Source organism: Corvus kubaryi, unplaced genomic scaffold, assembly GCF_017639235.1.
Source record: "Corvus kubaryi isolate FWS band 111438036 unplaced genomic scaffold, C.kubaryi_AGA036_p1.0 37284, whole genome shotgun sequence".
Taxonomy (NCBI): Eukaryota; Metazoa; Chordata; class Aves; order Passeriformes; family Corvidae; genus Corvus; species Corvus kubaryi.
In genome coordinates this window covers 772,503-788,709 of record NW_024581088.1, presented here as the reverse complement: position 1 = coordinate 788,709, position 16,207 = coordinate 772,503, and the positions used below count along the sequence as shown (strand labels likewise).

The 16,207-nt window shown below is 66.5% G+C and overlaps 1 protein-coding gene across 1 annotated transcript in view; it reads right to left on the bottom strand.

The window, feature by feature from the left end:
- ELN (elastin) overlaps positions 1 to 15,741 on the bottom strand; it is a 20,911-nt gene extending 5,170 nt beyond the window's left edge. The window contains 19 exon segments of the mRNA XM_042025863.1: positions 1 to 58; positions 744 to 803; positions 894 to 913; positions 916 to 974; positions 1,125 to 1,169; positions 1,441 to 1,506; positions 1,922 to 1,948; positions 4,577 to 4,648; positions 4,856 to 4,882; positions 5,108 to 5,179; positions 6,164 to 6,211; positions 6,294 to 6,359; positions 6,463 to 6,519; positions 6,874 to 6,966; positions 7,506 to 7,550; positions 8,963 to 8,995; positions 9,179 to 9,205; positions 9,662 to 9,715; positions 15,556 to 15,741. The exon segment at positions 1 to 58 is cut by the window's left edge and continues 46 nt beyond it. Coding sequence (XP_041881797.1) covers positions 1 to 58; positions 744 to 803; positions 894 to 913; positions 916 to 974; positions 1,125 to 1,169; positions 1,441 to 1,506; positions 1,922 to 1,948; positions 4,577 to 4,648; positions 4,856 to 4,882; positions 5,108 to 5,179; positions 6,164 to 6,211; positions 6,294 to 6,359; positions 6,463 to 6,519; positions 6,874 to 6,966; positions 7,506 to 7,550; positions 8,963 to 8,995; positions 9,179 to 9,205; positions 9,662 to 9,715; positions 15,556 to 15,634 — 1,008 coding nt within the window. The 5' untranslated portion in view covers positions 15,635 to 15,741.
- Positions 15,742 to 16,207: the final 466 nt, after the last annotated feature.

Below are 16,207 nucleotides of genomic sequence, written 5' to 3'. Positions count from 1 at the left end.
CCTCCAACACCGGGTACCAAGCCAGGGACGCCTCCGACTCCGGGCACTGCCCCTGGACCTGGAGGGAAGCAGAGCAATCAGACCCCCTACAAACAGCCCACTCTGCCACCGGGGGGGACAAGGTCTGTCCCAGGGCCACAGGAGGCTCTTGGGCACCGCCTTTGTGGTGGGCTCCTCCCACGTCCTAAAGCAGCTCCGCAGGCAACGCGGGATGCACCCGGGATTTTGCTTCCCAGCTCCCTACACTCATCAGGGGTTTGGCCGCCCTGGATCCTGGGGACTCCCGAGGTCCCCGAGGCTGTGGCTGTACATCCCAGCTGCCCCAGGGCTGGCACGTTTCCCCTGACTGCTCCAATGAGCGGTTTCCTGCTCACTCTTCTCCCACAGAACAGCCAAGGAGGGGAGCAGCGAGATGTGCATCCCCCGGAGCATCCCTGCGCTGGGGAAGGACAGCTCAGCACAGATGCCACGTCCCAGGCACGCCGCTGGCACCTGGCACAGCAACCCCACATCTGACGGAGAAACCAGGTGCGATGGGCATGCTGTGCCCCATGCCAGGCTGCTGCATCCCGAGGGGCCCGTCAGCCCTCCATCGCTGCTGGAAAAGCTGCTGGAGCCGGGACAGGGGCTGGGAGAGCACCCCAGAGGATGGGATAGGGGCTGCTAGGGCCCTGGCACAGCCCCTGGCATCGATGCACGGCTCCTCCCCGTCCCGAGCTCTGTCCGAGACAGCAGGAACTCACCAAAAGCTCCTGCTTTTGCCGCTGCCTTCGCCGCTGCTGCCGCCGCTGCCGGTACTCCAACTGCCGGGATAGCGGGAGAGAGTCAGGGACGTGGAATAAGGGCAGGAGAGCCTCCCTGAGCCCCAGGGCATCGCCCTCTCATCGCCTCACCTCCAACTCCGGGGACACCGCCGACGCCGACACCGGGTGCGACTCCCGGGATGCCGCCGACGCCGGGCACGACACCGGCTCCTGCCGCAGGGGAGAGCGGGTCAGCCCAGGGTGCGGGGCCACAGCCGGCATTCTCGGGGCTGGAGGGACGGAAGGAGGGAGGGAGGGAGGGGAGGGATCTCCCTCCTGCCGGGGAGATGGGCGGTGTTTGTGCCACAAAGGGCGACTCACCGAGTTTCGCTGCTGCCTTCGCTGCCGCCGCCTGTGCTCCGACCCCTGCGGAGGGACACGGGCACTGGGCCACCGAGGTCCCGAGACCTTCCCACCTCAGCCCCCCCACCCACAGGGACCCTGGGGACCGGGCACCCGTGCCAGCATCTGTCCCCCTCTCCTGTGGGAGGTGCCGCTCCCCTGCAGGCTGTCCCTTCGGTGCCCGGACAGCCGGGCAGCGCCCAGCCCGCATCCAGGGGCCAGCGAGGTGACAGTGCGCTGTCCCCTGCCGTGCCTGTGCCAGGCCCCACCCCGGGGCTGCGGGGTCGGAACGAACCTGTCCCGGTGGGGTATCCTGCCTTTCCTGCCAGGATGCCGGCTCCTATCCCGCCGGGCCTGAGGCCTGCAATCACAACACAGCGGCAGAGCCGGGTCAGGCACCGGCCAGGGGAAGGACAGCGAGGCAGACGGAGCAGCTCCCTTGGATCTCCTCCCCCTGGCGCCAGAGGCTGCGGGGGATGCCAAAGCCAGCTCCTCCCCACTTGAGATCCCAGTTCAAACATCCCTGTCTGGAGCTGGAGTGGCTCAGGACGTGTCCTATGGATTAACAGCTCCCAGGGATGCCGGGAGAGTTGAGTTGCTCCCATGCTGGTCCACGGCCACCATGGGCAAGGCGCGAGGTCCTCAAGGGACCACCTCGCCCTGGGAGCAGGATGTCCCTCACACCACCCGAGGGTCGGTGGCCACACGGCCATGGTGGCAGCCAGGGGAGCCACAGGAGTGAGGAGGACACAAGGACTCACCACGGGGCAGCTTACCATTGGTGTAGGGCAGTCCATAGCCACCTGGGGACAAGAGGAGAGGAGAGAGGGGGGGTTAGCACCCGGCTGCTGCTGGCCCTGTCCCCTCTGCCCCACGGCGTGGGCCCGCTCTGCTGGGGCTGCGCGGCACCAGCCCCGGGGGCTCCGTCCATGGTGACGGTGAATCCTCCGGGATACAAACCCCTGCAGTGGAGCTGGGCCAGGAGATGCTGTTCTCCCTCACCTTGGAAGCAGGGACTGAAAGAGCCGCCTGCTCTGAGCCCTGGCCGAGGGCTGTGGCGCCTGAAGCTGGTTCTGCAGGAGCCTCCCATGACCCCGCTCCAGCGAGTGGTCCCGCGGGAGCCCCGCGGCGAGAGCTGTACCCAGCTGGCTGCGCCCCAGCCAGCTCCAAAGCAAAGGTTTTAATTGGAATCAGGGCTTGGGAGCCTCGGCTGAAACGTGACCTCGTTAGGAGGTTGGTGCGAAGGGATGGGGAGGGATTATGAGCTGGAACAGCTCGGCCAGGGAAATGTCTCCCTGCGAAAGAGCCGGATCCCAGCACTCGGAATGGTGCGGGGATGCCCCTGACCCAGGGGGGACCGTGGGCTCGGCAGCCAGCAGCTCACAGCTCCCATCACTGCTGGCAGCAGCCCGAGGCCACGGGCTGCCACATTCCTGCTGGGGACACCTCGAGCTGCACGCAGGGTGGGGGTGTCTCCAGCGTGGGCAGGGATGTGGCTGCCTGCAGCCAGGATGGAATTACTCATGGCAGCAGCATCTCCTCGAGCACTGGACACCGTCCCCTCCCAGCAGCCAGCATGTGGGGACCAGATTTCCCTCCATCCTGCCGGGCTATCCTGTGGTGTCCCACACCAGCATGGCAGTGCTGGCAGGCAGAGGCTCACAGTGACCTGTGCCAGGTGTCCCGCACCCCGAGGGCCACGCTTGCTCAACCTGGGGCACCTTATCAGCACCCTGCTCACTCCAAAGCTGGCAAAGGGGTAGCACACATGGAGGTGACTCCAAGGGCCAGGAGTCCAAGCCTTGGTTCTCCAAGGGTTTTGCTGGGTCCAAGTCCAGGTCCCCAGTAGCCCCAGCTGGGTGGAAAGGCAGTCCCTGCCCTGGGGCTGTGCCCATGGGGCTGTGCCCATGGGGATGTCACCAGCACTGCCAGGGAGCTTGGACCGATGCACACACTGGGAGGGCTCTGCACAGATGGATGTCACCCGAGCACAGCTGGACACTGGGGAATGGTCCCCATCCCTACAGCATCAACAGGACCCTGACCTCAGCCACAGCTTCAGACTGAGCCTCCAGCACGGTGGGTGACCCCAGGGCCACCTCCTGAGCAGGGAGAGCACAGCACCAAATCATCTAAAGAGATGACTTTCCACTGAAAATGTTATTTGTGCCACTGTCCCCTCATCCCCTCTCAACCTGGACCTACTGCAGTGGGGACAGTGCAGGGGACACCCCACGTGTGGGGCCCCAGATCCACCTGCAGCATTGAGACAAGAGCCTCCCCAGCCAGCACGGCCTGTCCCTGCACTGCCAGCCCCAAGCCCTCAGAGGTGACAAACTGGCATCCCCCAGCACCCCAGGAAGGTCTGGGTGCCAGGTGAACCCCAGCTGGGGACACCCCCCTGTCCTGGTCCCTGTCTTGGGGCCGGGACCCAGACGGGATCAGCCGGTGGCGGGGCCAAGTCTCCTTAAGGATCGTAACTCTGCTCCAGTGGAGGAAACAGGAGCAGCCAGGGATCCCTGCCGGTGTTTGTGGCCACGGGCCCAGCTGGGGGGAAGCCAGCAGAGCTGCTGGGGCTGGAGCCGGGCTGGGATGTGCTGCTCGGGGTGGGCTCCCCTCGCCAAGGCTCTCCTGCCTCCAGCGCCTGTTTGGGTGCAGGGGAAACGCCCGTGGGTCTCCAGTGCACTCCCCAGCACCTCAGGCATGGGGGCCTGCCCGGATGTGGCTGCCCTCCTCCTTGGGATGCGCTGGGGAGCAGTAAGGTGGCAGCACAGCCCCTGGAGGGCACAGAGCCTGCCACTGTCCCTCCATGGGCATGGCTACCCAGCAACAGGCAGAGCTGGCACCTGGCACAGGGCTGGGAGGGGAAGGTGTCCAGAGCAGCCTGGGCTGGGAAAGGGGGTCTGAGCTCCCCCAGGCTGCCCTGGGCAGGGGCTGAGCCCCGTCCACGTGGGCAGTGGGGAGGGAGACCTGCCTGGAGCCCCTAGGTGGCCTCGGCTACAGCTCCTTGAGCCAGGACACCTGGCCCCAGTGAATGCCCAGCACAACCCTAGGAGCCACAGAAACCACACTGTCCCTGCGAGGGCTGTGCCTTGTGCCAGCAGGAGCTGGCGGGGCCATCCCAGGGTGGCCTGGCCCAGAGCACATCCCCAGAACGTGACCCTTCCTACCTTACAACAGCTGGAGAGGCACAGCACTGTCCACATGAGCTGGGGCAAGACCACGGGCATCACTGTGGCAGCTGCCCTCGGGGCTGCCACAGGCAGGGCACAGCAGAGCCCCTGGCTCTGTCCTGCTGTCCCAGGGCCAGCATGGGCACTGCCAGGTCCGGGGGACCTGTGGGCACCGTGCCTCAGCCCTGGGGAACGGCGGGTCCTTGTCCTGGCACTGCTGGGATCCTTCCCCCGCAGTGAAGCCACCGTGGAGCTTACCTGGGAGCTTAGGAGCTTTGATGGGATACCCCAGAGGGACACCAGGCTGCTGACCTCCAAAACCTCCCAGTCCTGCAAACCAACAGCAGACTCTCACCTGGAGCCCGCGCCACGGCTGCCACCAGTCCTGGAGGGAGGGGAGTGCCCCAGGGCACCCCGGGAGAGGAGAGTGGGGGGCTTGGGAAGCCCTGAGGCATCTTCTGGTGTGGGGAGACCATAGCTGTGAGGAACAGGCTTGGGAAGGAAGAGAAGGACAGGCAAGAGAGACGGGACACTTACCAGGGATTCCTCCAAAGGCTCCAGCTCCTAAAAAGAAACACAGAGACACCTGTGTGAGCCCTGGGCTGCTCCTGGAGGCCCAAATTAACCTGAGTTAATTCAGGTGAACTGAATTAACAGGTTGATTCAGCTGCAAGTTGGCTTCACTGCCAAGTGCCCTGTAGGGCTGTGATCCTGAAGGATGGGCTGGGGGCCGAGCTGGAGCCAGCCCTGAACCCACCCCAGCGTTCCAAGGGGGTTGAGGGGACCTACCTGGGCCTTTTGGCTTGACTCCAGCTCCAGTGGGGACTCCAGGCAGCACTCCCACGCCGGGGAAGCGAACACCTGGAGCAGAGACCAGAGGGATGAGCTGGGGCCTCGTGACGTTACTGGTACCCAGATCCCAAACCCCTGCCACCCCTCTCTTGTCACCCAGGGCACCCTCATCCTCAGGGGCTGGCTGGGACCACCCTGTGCCAGCCTGGCTGCGCCTCCAGCTGCCAGGAGGGGTTTGCTCCCAGCCTGGAGCCACCTGTGGAACAGACTGGGAGCCTGCAGGGAACGTGGCACTCCAGAGGGGTCCCAGCGGTGACAGCAAAGCCCCAGCCAGGCCTGGGCAGTGCTCTCTGCCCTGGTGATGCTCGGTGGCCTGGGGCCAGCAGGGGCTCTCCAGCCCTCCAGGGGAAGCAGACAGTGCTTTGGCCTTGCAGTCGTTTGGGTTGGATTTTTGGGTTTTGAGTTTCCTTTTGGTTTGGGGTTCTTTTTCCCCCTCTTACAAATGTCTTTCATTATAACTCGAGCATTTTCAGACATGGAAAAGACATTCCTGACCAGCAACACACTTCGGACAGTGTCGAAACATCTTGTTTTCACAAGTTTTCCTCCCCCAAATTACTTTGCACTGAGGAATTCCTCTCTCCTGCCACCTCCTCCCCCTCCTTCCCATGCCGCCAGCCCTGGTGGCTGTGCCAGCTCCTCTCCCAGTGCTGGTGCTGCCTGCTCCCGCCAAGCTTGGCATGGGACAGAGGTGCCAGGGTCCCCCCATGCCTTTGGCACGGTGGAAATGTCACTGTGACCTCAGCCAAGGGGTTTGGAAGCTGCGGGGAGCAGCGGGAGGCAGGGCAGGGTGCTCGGCCCACAGGGGGTGCTGGCACTGAGCGGGGACCACTTGGGAGGCTGGGGTGCTGCTGGCGGGGTTGGGGACCCCTTTGGAGGTTGAGGTGTTGCCGGCACTGGATGGGATCCCCTCGGAGTTGGGGTGCTGCTGGCAGGGTGGGGATACCCTTGGAGGTTGGGGTGCTGATGGTGGGGTGGGGACCCCCGGCTCACCTGCGCCGGGGAGCACGCCGCCCGGGAAAGCTCCGGGAATCCCAGCACCTGCAGGCAAAAGAAATTCAGGGATGAGGAGCCGGGTGGAGTCGCTCCCCGCCCCGGCCCCGGCTCCGGGGCCGTCACCTACCTGGTATCTTAGGGGGTTTCCCTGCCGCGCCAAGGCCGGGCTGCACCGCGCCCGGTACCACGGCACCTGCGGGCAGCAGAGACCCCTGAGCCCGGGCCCGGCTCCTGCCCACCCCGGGGACAGCTCTGCCCCAGGCTCGGCTATGCCGGGAGCGAGGGGTGTTTCCTACCTGTGGAGACCCCGAGGCCACCAGGACCAATTCCACCCACGCCTCCAATGCCAGCACCTGGGGGCATTGGGAAGAGGGGTGTACCAGGGGAGGCGCCGCCGCTGGGCTAGGGCAGGCCGGAACGGGACAAGCTCAGGATGGCCCTTGGGGGCGGAGGGGACACCCTGAGGCAGTCCCAGGGGTGGGTTCCCATACTGGGCACAGGGACCAGGCAGCTCTGCGGTCTCTGCTCCTGGGGGCTCAGGTCTGGCCAATTCCCCCGTGCCCGGGTCCCTCCGAGTCACTGGGCAGCCCAGTGAGAGCATCGGCTCCTGCCTGCAGCCCCCGGCTCCGGGGGAAACCTGTCCTGCCCCAGACCCCCAGGGGACACCAGGGGTCCCTGGGGGCTGCCCGGGCCCCCCCAGCACTCACCAGCTTTGGCAGCAGCCTTGAGCGCCGCGGCCGAGGCGGCTCCCGGGAACACCCCCCCGGGGAAGGCAGCTCCGGGGAACAGACCCGCAGCACCTGTGGGGACAACAACCAGCATCAGCATTCCTGAAACACAGCTGCCAAGAGGGTGTCCTGCCCTCCGGGTGGGCACAGGGGCTGGTGAGCTGCGGGGCTGCGTGGCGGTGCCAGGGCTGGCGTTAGGCTGGGCGAGGCGGCGTTAGCAGGCACTGCCCTGTCCTGCATCCCCCCAAATCCCTGCTCCCATCCACACCCCACCCGGCACACACAACACCTGACAGCCCTGGAGCCCCTGGCTGACCACCTGCAGGCACTGTCCCTCTGCTGCCGGCCCTGCGGGGACCCCAGGTGCCTCCTCTCCTGCGGGGTCACCCCACTGTGGTTGAGGCCATCGTGTCGGGGACCTCAGGGCTGCCTGCTGGGCGGCCGCAGTCCCTCGGGTCTGGGAAGGGCACCCAGCCCAGACGGGACCCACCCAGCACGCTCTGGAGAGCTGTGGAGATGGGGACAAGGGACGTGCTGTCCCCAAGGTGGGTCTCTGGGGATATCGCCCCGGGGATGGCCTGGAATGGGGGTGGACAGTGGTCAGTGCTCACCTGGCTGCAGGCCAAGGGGGCCGAGTCCCCCAAGTCCTCCGACCCCTAGAAAGAGAAGCGGGGTGAGGTGGGGGGCGGCCAGGCCCGGAGGAGCAGAGAGGAGTGCCTGTGGCACCGTGGGGACGGGAGAACAGCCCCGGGACGGGCACAGGGACAGGTGACAAATGTCCTCGCCAGCACTCGGGTCCTCCATCCCGTCCCTTCTGCCTCAGCCGCCCCCCGCCCTGCCGGGCCACAGGGGGACGGAACCAAAATGTTTATGGCTGAGGAATGAGTCCCTGGGTCTCCGGCCAGCACTGCCTTCCAACATCTGGGGCTCATCAGCCCTCGCTCCCTCCAGGCGCAAATTCCAGTGCCGCTGGCTCCGGGCGCGGACACCGCTCTGGCTGGGCCCTCGCGGCCGCCCCGCGTTTGGTTTTAATTACGCCGAAATAAAGGGCCTTGTTTTTCTTTCCACGAGCTGAAATCTGAGCAAACGGAGGCTGCCGGCCCCCGCCTCGGGCTGCAGCTCCCACTGCGCAGCCTGGCCTGCTTGGGGGCCGGGGGTGTGGGGTGCCCCTGCCCTGGGCACAGTGGGGACCCCAGGGAGGGCACAGAGGGGACCCCAGGGTCTGCCTGAAGCAGCATCTTTGCATGGGGATCAACAGGCACCGGGAAGAGAGTGCCAGGACAAGGGGAGTGGTTTGAACCGAAAGAGGAGAGATTTAGGCTCAATGCTAGGAGGAAATTCTCTGCTCAGAGGGTGGTGAGGCCCTGGCACAGGGTGCCCAGAGCAGCTGTGGCTGCCTCTGGATTCCTGGCAGCGCCCAAGGCCAGGCTGGACGGGGCTTGGAACGCCCAGGGACAGTGGAAAGTGTCCCTGTCATGGCAGGGGTGGCACTGGACGAGCTTTAATGTCCCTTCCAACTCAGGCCATTCTACAATTCCATGATCTCCCTTGGCCCAGATGTTGCACATTTGGTCCCTGCTGCCCCAGGCTCGGTGCCCTCCAGCTCTGCCTTCTCCTGCTGCACATCCCCCTGCCAGCATCTCCCCTTTCTCCTGGTGATGTCCCCTGTCCCCAGCGTTCCTAGGCGGGGCAAAGCCCAGCGTGGGCTGCAGGAGCCTCTGCAGAAGCTGCTTGGCCCCTCTGGCAGGCAGGCGCGGGCGCTGCCGGCTGCCCACCGGGACGCTGGCTCCCGGCTTCGCATCTCCTGCCGGAGCTCTGGCGCGGTTTGCAGGCAGCAAGCACCCCCAGAGGCTGGTTTGGGGGCTGGGGCAGAGGGCAGCGCCGAAGCGGGGTGGGCAGGGAGGCTCCTGGAGGCCGTGCCAGGATTAGTGTGGCAGGGCAGGGCGGGCTGTGCCTTGGCCAGCGGGGTCCCCCCAGCGCGGGAGCAACATGAGGGCAGCAGTGGTTGGGAAATATCCCGGCTGCTGGCGTGCCTGGAGCTGGTGAGAGCCAGGGAAAGGCTTCTTACCTGGTTTGGGAGGTTTTCCTGCAGCCCCGAGTCCTAGGGGAGAGCGAGCGGAGAGGGGTCAGGGCCATCCTCCCTCCGAGCATCCCCGGGCACGGGGACACGTGTGGGACGGGGCCAGCCTCGTGGCAGAGCCCCTGCCCAGCACAAGGCAGCTCTGCTGGGCGTCCTGCCCCTCTCCCCAGCCCAGCCCAGCCTGGCAGGGGTCCCAGCACTCACCTGCTCCCAAACCTCCAAGTCCAGCACCTGCGAGCAACGGCACAGTCTGAGCACCGCCCTGGGAGCACCCAGCACCCACCCAGGCTCCCGGGGCTCCCTGGGGAGGTGGAGACAGTCACACGGTGTAAGGGGACCGGCCATCCCCCCTGGGGTGTCCCCAGGGTTTTGGCTGAAGCTCTGGGGACAGGCTGTGACCTCTGAGCACCTCCTGTGGCCAGGGCTGGGCAGGGTGTAGGTGCCAGCCCGGGGCTGGGGGCCCCCAGGGTAAGCCTGGCACTGCCACCCAGTCCTGTCCCCACGCCACGGGGCTGATGCTGAGTCCATGTGAGCAGCCAGGCAGGGTGTCCCCATGTCACCTGATCCCGGCTGGCAGGTCCCCAGCCTTCCATGGTGTCTTGAAGGCATTCAGGGACCCCCCCATGCACCTGCCCGTCCTTGCAAACAGGGTGATGCCCCCTCCTAGTGGTGCCTGGGCCCCCTTACCTGGGAAAAAGCCTCCTCCTGGGACTCCCCCTCCCGGGATAGCACCAGGGACCCCTGCAAGAGAGACACCCTTGTTAAAATCCCCCCAGTGGTCCGAGGCAGGGGGTGGGGGGCCCCTCCTGGTTCCCCTGCTGCTCCCTGCGCACGGGTTGGGATGTGGAGCTCGAGGGCAGGCCCCTGCCTTTCCTTGCAGCCCTGTTTCCCGGGGGTGACAGTGGTGACAGGGCTTGGAGGTGCCCCAGCTCGGACCCAGGGGTGGCACCTCGGTGGAGGTGTCAGCAGGACCTGGCCCTCCGTGGGAAGGAGGGACGTGGGGCCGGCTGCTGTCCAGCTCTGCTCCTGTCCCACAGCCCAGCCAGGGCTGCCTCCATCGCCTCCAGCTTCACGTGGCTCTGCGGCTGGGTCCGGGCACGGCCACGCTCGTGGGGCTGTCCCAGTCCATCCCCACAGCCCCTGCTGGTCCCAGCCAAGCCTGAGCCTCCTCTGGGGCTGCCCCAAGGATCTGTGGATGTGTCCTGTCCGCTGAGGTGCCAGTGAAGAGCCAGCTCAGGCCGGTGGGACTGGGGTGACAGACTGGGGGGACACTGCTGAGACCCATGGAAGCTCCCTGGTCCCTCTACCTGTCCGTGTGACACTGCGGTCCCAGCACTTCCCAGGGTATCTCAGCTCATGCTTACAGGCCACAGCAAGGTTTTGTGGCTGGTTTGGACTGGTGGCTGGTTTGGACTGGTGGTTTGTGGCTGGCAGGGGGGTGTCTGCTGCAGGCCACCAGGCTGCCACCCCCGGCTGGCCCCCAGCTTCACCAGGGCCATGGGTGCGCTGGGGGCTTGCAGGTGGGTTGGGGACACAAGGGGACCGCAGTGCAGAGGGAAACTCCACTCCTGGCACCGGAAGAGGGACTGTGGTGGGGTTTGCAGGACAGAGCCGGACAGGGGAGCTGCCAGGAGGGCGTGGGGGGCTGCCGTGGCCACAGTCCCTGTGGGACCTGCAGCCAGCCCTGCTGCCTGTACCGCCACCAGGGAGGGACTTCAGGGGGGACGGGCACGGGCGGACCCTGTGGGGGCATGGCTGGGACCTGAGCACCTGCAGTGGCCACCCCAGCACACCGGCAGGTGGGTGCATGCAGTGGCACAGCCGTGGCAGCACCACCACGGGCCGGGCAGTGCCCAGGGGCTGGGCAGGGGGGTGCCAGCGCCCGGGGGGACAGGCAGGTGGCACGGCTGGCAGGTGGCAGGGCTGGCACACCACGGCGAGGACACATTGTGCCGCACATCTCCATCACGGGGGGGGCAAACTCCGGGGATTCCCTCTTGCCGTGCCCCAAAGCCCTGCTGTGCCCCACCAGTGGCAGGGATGAGGGTGTCCCCTGGGCCCTGCTCACGTGTCCCTTGCACCCTGGGCACCTGCAGAGATGCCCGGGCTCCCCGCGGGATGCACTGGGGTGCCAGGGCACAACCGTGTGCGGCAGAGCTGTCGGGCTGCGCGGGCACAGCAGATGTTGGGACAGTCGGTGGCAGGACAGGACATCCCCGGGGATGGGGGGATGGGGAGGACCCGTGCCAGGACCCTCACACAGCCCCAGAGAGCGGGGCCCAGGCACTGCCCCCCAGCATCCCGTCCCGCGGTGTCCCTTGGCCAGGAGGGGACGCGTGCTCAGCCTCCGGCCCGGCCCGGCCCGGCCCGGCCCGGGGGTTCCGGAGCAGCTCCTTTTCCCGGCCGGGGGTGACAGAACGGCTCCTTTTCCCGGCACACTCCCCGCCCACCCCGCCCCCCCAGCCTGGGTGAACACAACTCCCTCCTTGTTTCCGAACAAGCTCCGAGCGTCTGCACACCGCCAGCTCTCCCTCCCGGCCCCGCTGCCGCTGGGAGCCAGTGCCGGGCATGGCCAGGGACCCCCATGGCACAGCCAGGGACTGTCCCCACCCAGGACGGGACACTCAGCCCCCATCGTGCTCCGCAGCCTCAGCCCCTCAAAACCAGGCAAGGTCCCTGGTGCTGGGGTGACAGTGGGAGACAGGCTGACCTCCCCTACCCTCTGTCACCAGCGCTGCCTGATGGAGGCTCCCGAGGATGCTGGGACAAGGATTTCTCACAGCACCCCTGCATTGTGGGGACCCTGGGAATGTCCGGGTGTCACCTGCCCACAGCCACAGCTGCTGAACTCAGCCCTTCATCATCCTCATCATCATCACCCTCCTGGGGCACTGGGGGTCCTGGCAGGAGGGTCCCACTGTGGTGACACTGTCACTGCTCCGTCCCCAGGCATCCCCCAGGCACCATCCCAGAGAGGGCCCTGTGCCTGGACACTTTTTGGGAGGATTGCAGAGGATGTGCTGGTCCATCTGCCCAGATCAGGAGGTGTGGGGCAGTCAGCAAGGCCTGGCAGGAGATGGGACGGCCCGGAGGCAGTGGGATGGGTGGCTGGATGGTGGTGCCAAGCGGCCTTGGGGGCACAAACCTTTCCCTCAGGAGCTCTCCCTGACCAGCTCTGCTGCCAGGCATGGCCAGATCTGCGCTGCCCTGGGAGCTCCTTCACAAGCTGCTCCCCCAGAGCCCAGCTCGGGGCTGTTCCCTGGTGCAGGCACTGCTGGGGGGGGTCTCTCCAAATCCCCCCAGCGTCTCCAGTCCCTCCCCCTGGCAGCACCACCGAGCACAGCTGTTGGTGACAACCCACGCACTGGTGACACTGTGACCACACTGGGCTCTGGCCATCGCTCTCCGGCCATCTCTGTCCTTGCCCAGCCTCAGGGGCAGCAGCCCCCAGCCCAGTTTGGGGTCCACGTGCTCCCATTTGTCCTCTCCACCCATTCCCTTAGCACATCAGGGAAGGGGAGACTGAGTCAGCGGCTTCCCAGCACGGAAGGAGCTCTGTGCTGCCTCCGCTCTGAGCCTGCCAGGACCCTGGGAAGGGGATTTTCCTGGGCTCCCAGCCTGTCTCCTGTGCTGGGCTGGCTGTGAGCCTGCATCCCACCCCGGGGATGGCTTCTCAGTCCAGGGGCAGAATTCGCACACACTCATGCAGCCCCAGCTGTGTCGGGGTGTGAGCCGTGGAGGTGCTCAGGATCTGGTGTGGAGCCTCCTTGTTTACGGGAATGGGATGTTTTCCCCCCCCAGCTCCATCCACAGGTGTGGATATCCGTGCTGTTCTGCTGCCAGCACTGCTTCCGATCCCGTTTGGATCGGCCTCACTGTTTCTATCTGCACCGCTGCTTGCAGCTCCCTCCACGAGCCAGAAATGCAGAGCATTTCTCTGTTCCATAGGTTTTGAGACCATGCTGGAGAATCCACCACAGGACACCCTCGTACCTCACCCCTCCCTGCGCCCACAGGCACCCGCTCCCGGAGGAGCCTCAGCGCAAAACCGCCACCACTCCCCTCTTCCCTCATTCCGCTGTTTTCTTTTTCTTGGGAGAAAGTTATGGAAACATTCAGTCTCCAAGCGACTTTGAAGCCATGCTGCATCCCGGGCCGGGCTCACTGGTAGCAGCTCGAGGGGAGGGGGGGCTGCTGCCGGGGCCTGGCTCCTCTCCAGCCCCCCTGAAGCTCCAGCTTTCATCTCCGAGTGCTGGCGGCCGAGCTGCACCCTGCCAGTAGTGAGGGGAGGGAGCAGCCCCAGCAGGCCGGGGTCCAGCTGGGAAGGGGAGATGCCATCCCAGCCTCACCCTGGGCATTCTGGTTGTCCTCGGAGGGTCCCCACAGCCCCGGGCTGGGTGCCAGCACACCCAGTGCCTGCCGCTCTGCACCCACCGAGCTGCTCCCCCTGGGCCCAGAGCCTGCAGGGCTGGGACCTCCCTGGGGTCCCTCTTGTCCCTCCTGGGGGTGTCACTGCCAGGGGATCCCCTGTGCTCCACGCAGGAGACACTGAGGGATGGATGGAAGCACTGAGGGATGGATGCCCTGCTCCCGATGCTGGGACAGGCTGCACCTGGCACCTTTGGGGAATCACGGCCCCTTCCCCCTGCAGTGACCTGTGTCCGGCTGTGCAGGGCCCCACAGTGCCAGCACGGCTCTGCTCCCCAGGGGCAGATCCCCAGGGGCTGATCCTGACCTGCTGCCGGGGTTTCCTGAGTGCTGCCAGCTCAGTCCCTTGGCACTGCTCTGAGGTGACAGTCTGGGTACGAACCCTTCAACCCTGGGATGTCTCAGGGTTCCCTCTCCCACCAGGCTGATTTGGAGCTGCACTGGCAGTCAGTGCTGGAGTTCACTGGCCTGTCCCTCTCCAGGTGCCTCCCCAGCACCCTGCGATCCCCCTCACCATGCCACCGTGCCTCTGTGCCAGCTCTGTCCCCAAGGGCTGGTGTGCCAGGGCAGGGCTGAGACACTGCCCAGTGCTCCCTGGGAGAGCCTTCTCCCGTGTCCCCCCAGCACCGGGACCATCCCCAGGGTCAGGTCACCTCCTCGGTGAGCTGGCTCCCAAACCAGCAAACACCCCTGGGGACTGAGCCGGGGCCTGGAGTGGGGCACATCCCATCCAGCACCCCGAGCAGGATCAGGCACCGACAGCAGCTCGGCTCTCAGGCAGCTCCCGGCTCTGAGGTCCCGCTGCCTGCACAGCCAGCCCGCGCTCGGGGTCCCGGGAGCTGCAGGGCACGGGCAGATGGAGCTGCTGAGGGCTCTGCCCTTGGTGACAGGTGGTCCAGCCTGGGGCTGCCCTGGTGCCCACCCAGCCCCGGCGCTGCCCACAGAATCCTGCACCCTCTCCTCCTCCGGTCCTCAATCCTCCGTGTCCAACAAGCCCCTCACGACAGCCCCAGCACTGACCCCGTGGCCGATGGTGGCTCTGCCCATCACACGCTCTCCGTGGCACAACTACTCAGCTCTCCGGAGGTGACTGTCCCCTCCCTTGTGGTGCTGTCGCCTCCTCACAGCCCTCTGCCCAGTCTGGCCACTGCAGTGGGCTCGGAATCTGTGTTCAGCTGCTCTCCCCGCCTCTGTGGGAGCTCCCGGTCTGACCCGAGGCAGCGGCTGGGCACCGGGCAGGCACCGGCTGTGCTGGCCGGGCTGTGTCACACGGCTGGGACAGGGACCCTGCGCTGGCCGGGCTGTGTCACACGGCTGGGACAGGGACCCTGCGCTGGCTGTCACCTCCCCGCCCCGGCCGCGTGTGCCGCACCTGCGTGTGCGTGGGCTGGGTTGTCACACAGCCGTGGGACCGCGCCGGGACAGGGGCCCGACGCTGGTGGCACAAGCACAGTGAGGGGGGTGTGAGGGCCCCCGGCACCCCCAGCCTGCGGTTCGGGTGGGTCGAGCCGCTCTGCAGCTGCAGCAGCCCCGGGGCTGTCACGGCCACACACTGAGCAGCAGCTCGCACACGGCGGCTGCGGGACGCTCCCACCCACCCGGCGCCCTGGGCTCCCGCTGCCATCGCACCGCGGGGTGACAGCTGCCACCTCCCCCGGCCCCTCGCACTTTTAAGTCCCATGGGAGTTTGGTGGCCACGCCTGGTGTCCTGCCTGCGTGTTCCTGAGCCTTTCGTGCCTCCAAGTCTCTCATTCCCAAGTCTCTGCTGTCCCCAAGCCTGTCACCAGGACACAACCCCTGGCAGCCTCCCTCCGACAAGTGCTTGGTGCAGCGGTGCCGTTACCGACTGCCCCGCGTCACCACCCTCGGTGACATCCCGTCCCACCCGGCCATGGCACAAAGCCACGCGTCGGTGTGGGGAGCAAAGAGCCCTCGGCGGAGGTGGCACCCGGGGGCTGCCCAGCCGCCCTCGGGGATGTCCCCAAGGCAGGGCAGCGTGGGTGGCTGTCCCTGCTCGGGGCTGCGCAGCCGGGGCAGGCGAGGGACTGCCCGGAGGGTGGGGGGTGTCGCAGCCCCGGTGCCCGCGGAGGGTCCCCGCAGGACCGGAGCGAGGCGCCGGCCGCGGGCACGGGAAGGAGCCTTTCGTTCCTTACCTCCTTGCTGAGTAGCCGGGAGGATGGAGAGGAGGAGGAGGACTCCGGGGAGGAGGGGTGCAGCTGCCTGCCTTGCCATCTCTTGAAGCAATGCCCCCGTGCTCCCGCGGGCTGTGTGTTTTATCCCAGAGCTGCTTAATTGTTGCTTCCAAGGATGCGAGGGGAAGGGGAGGGGGGTGAGGAGGGAGGGGAAAAGGAGAGGGAGAGGGGGGAGAGAGGCACAGGACACTACGTCATGAGGAAAGGCCAAACACACACGAGCCTCTCCCGCCGATTGGTCTGGCTGCTCGGGGAGGGTTTTTTCCTTTCCCCCTTTTTTTTTCCTTTTTTTTTTTTTTTTTTTGATTCCTCGCTGCTCTCTCCAAGCCGGCGCGTCTCTGCCAAAAAAGCTGGAAGAGGGGGGAGCTGCCAAGGCAGGCGGTGGGGGAGGACAGGGGGGCTGCGCCCACCGGCCTGGGGGCCACGGGAATTTAGGGTGACGGATGTGTGTCGCATCGCGGCTGGCACCTGAGTGGTCTCGCATCGCGGGAGACACAGGGGGGCTTTCGCATCCCAGGTGGCATCGGCCCGAAAGGGGATTGGGGGGAAGGTGGGGACCGGCGGGGTGAGGGGATGGGGGTGTCCAGGGGCGCAGGCGGGAATTCAGGGGTGC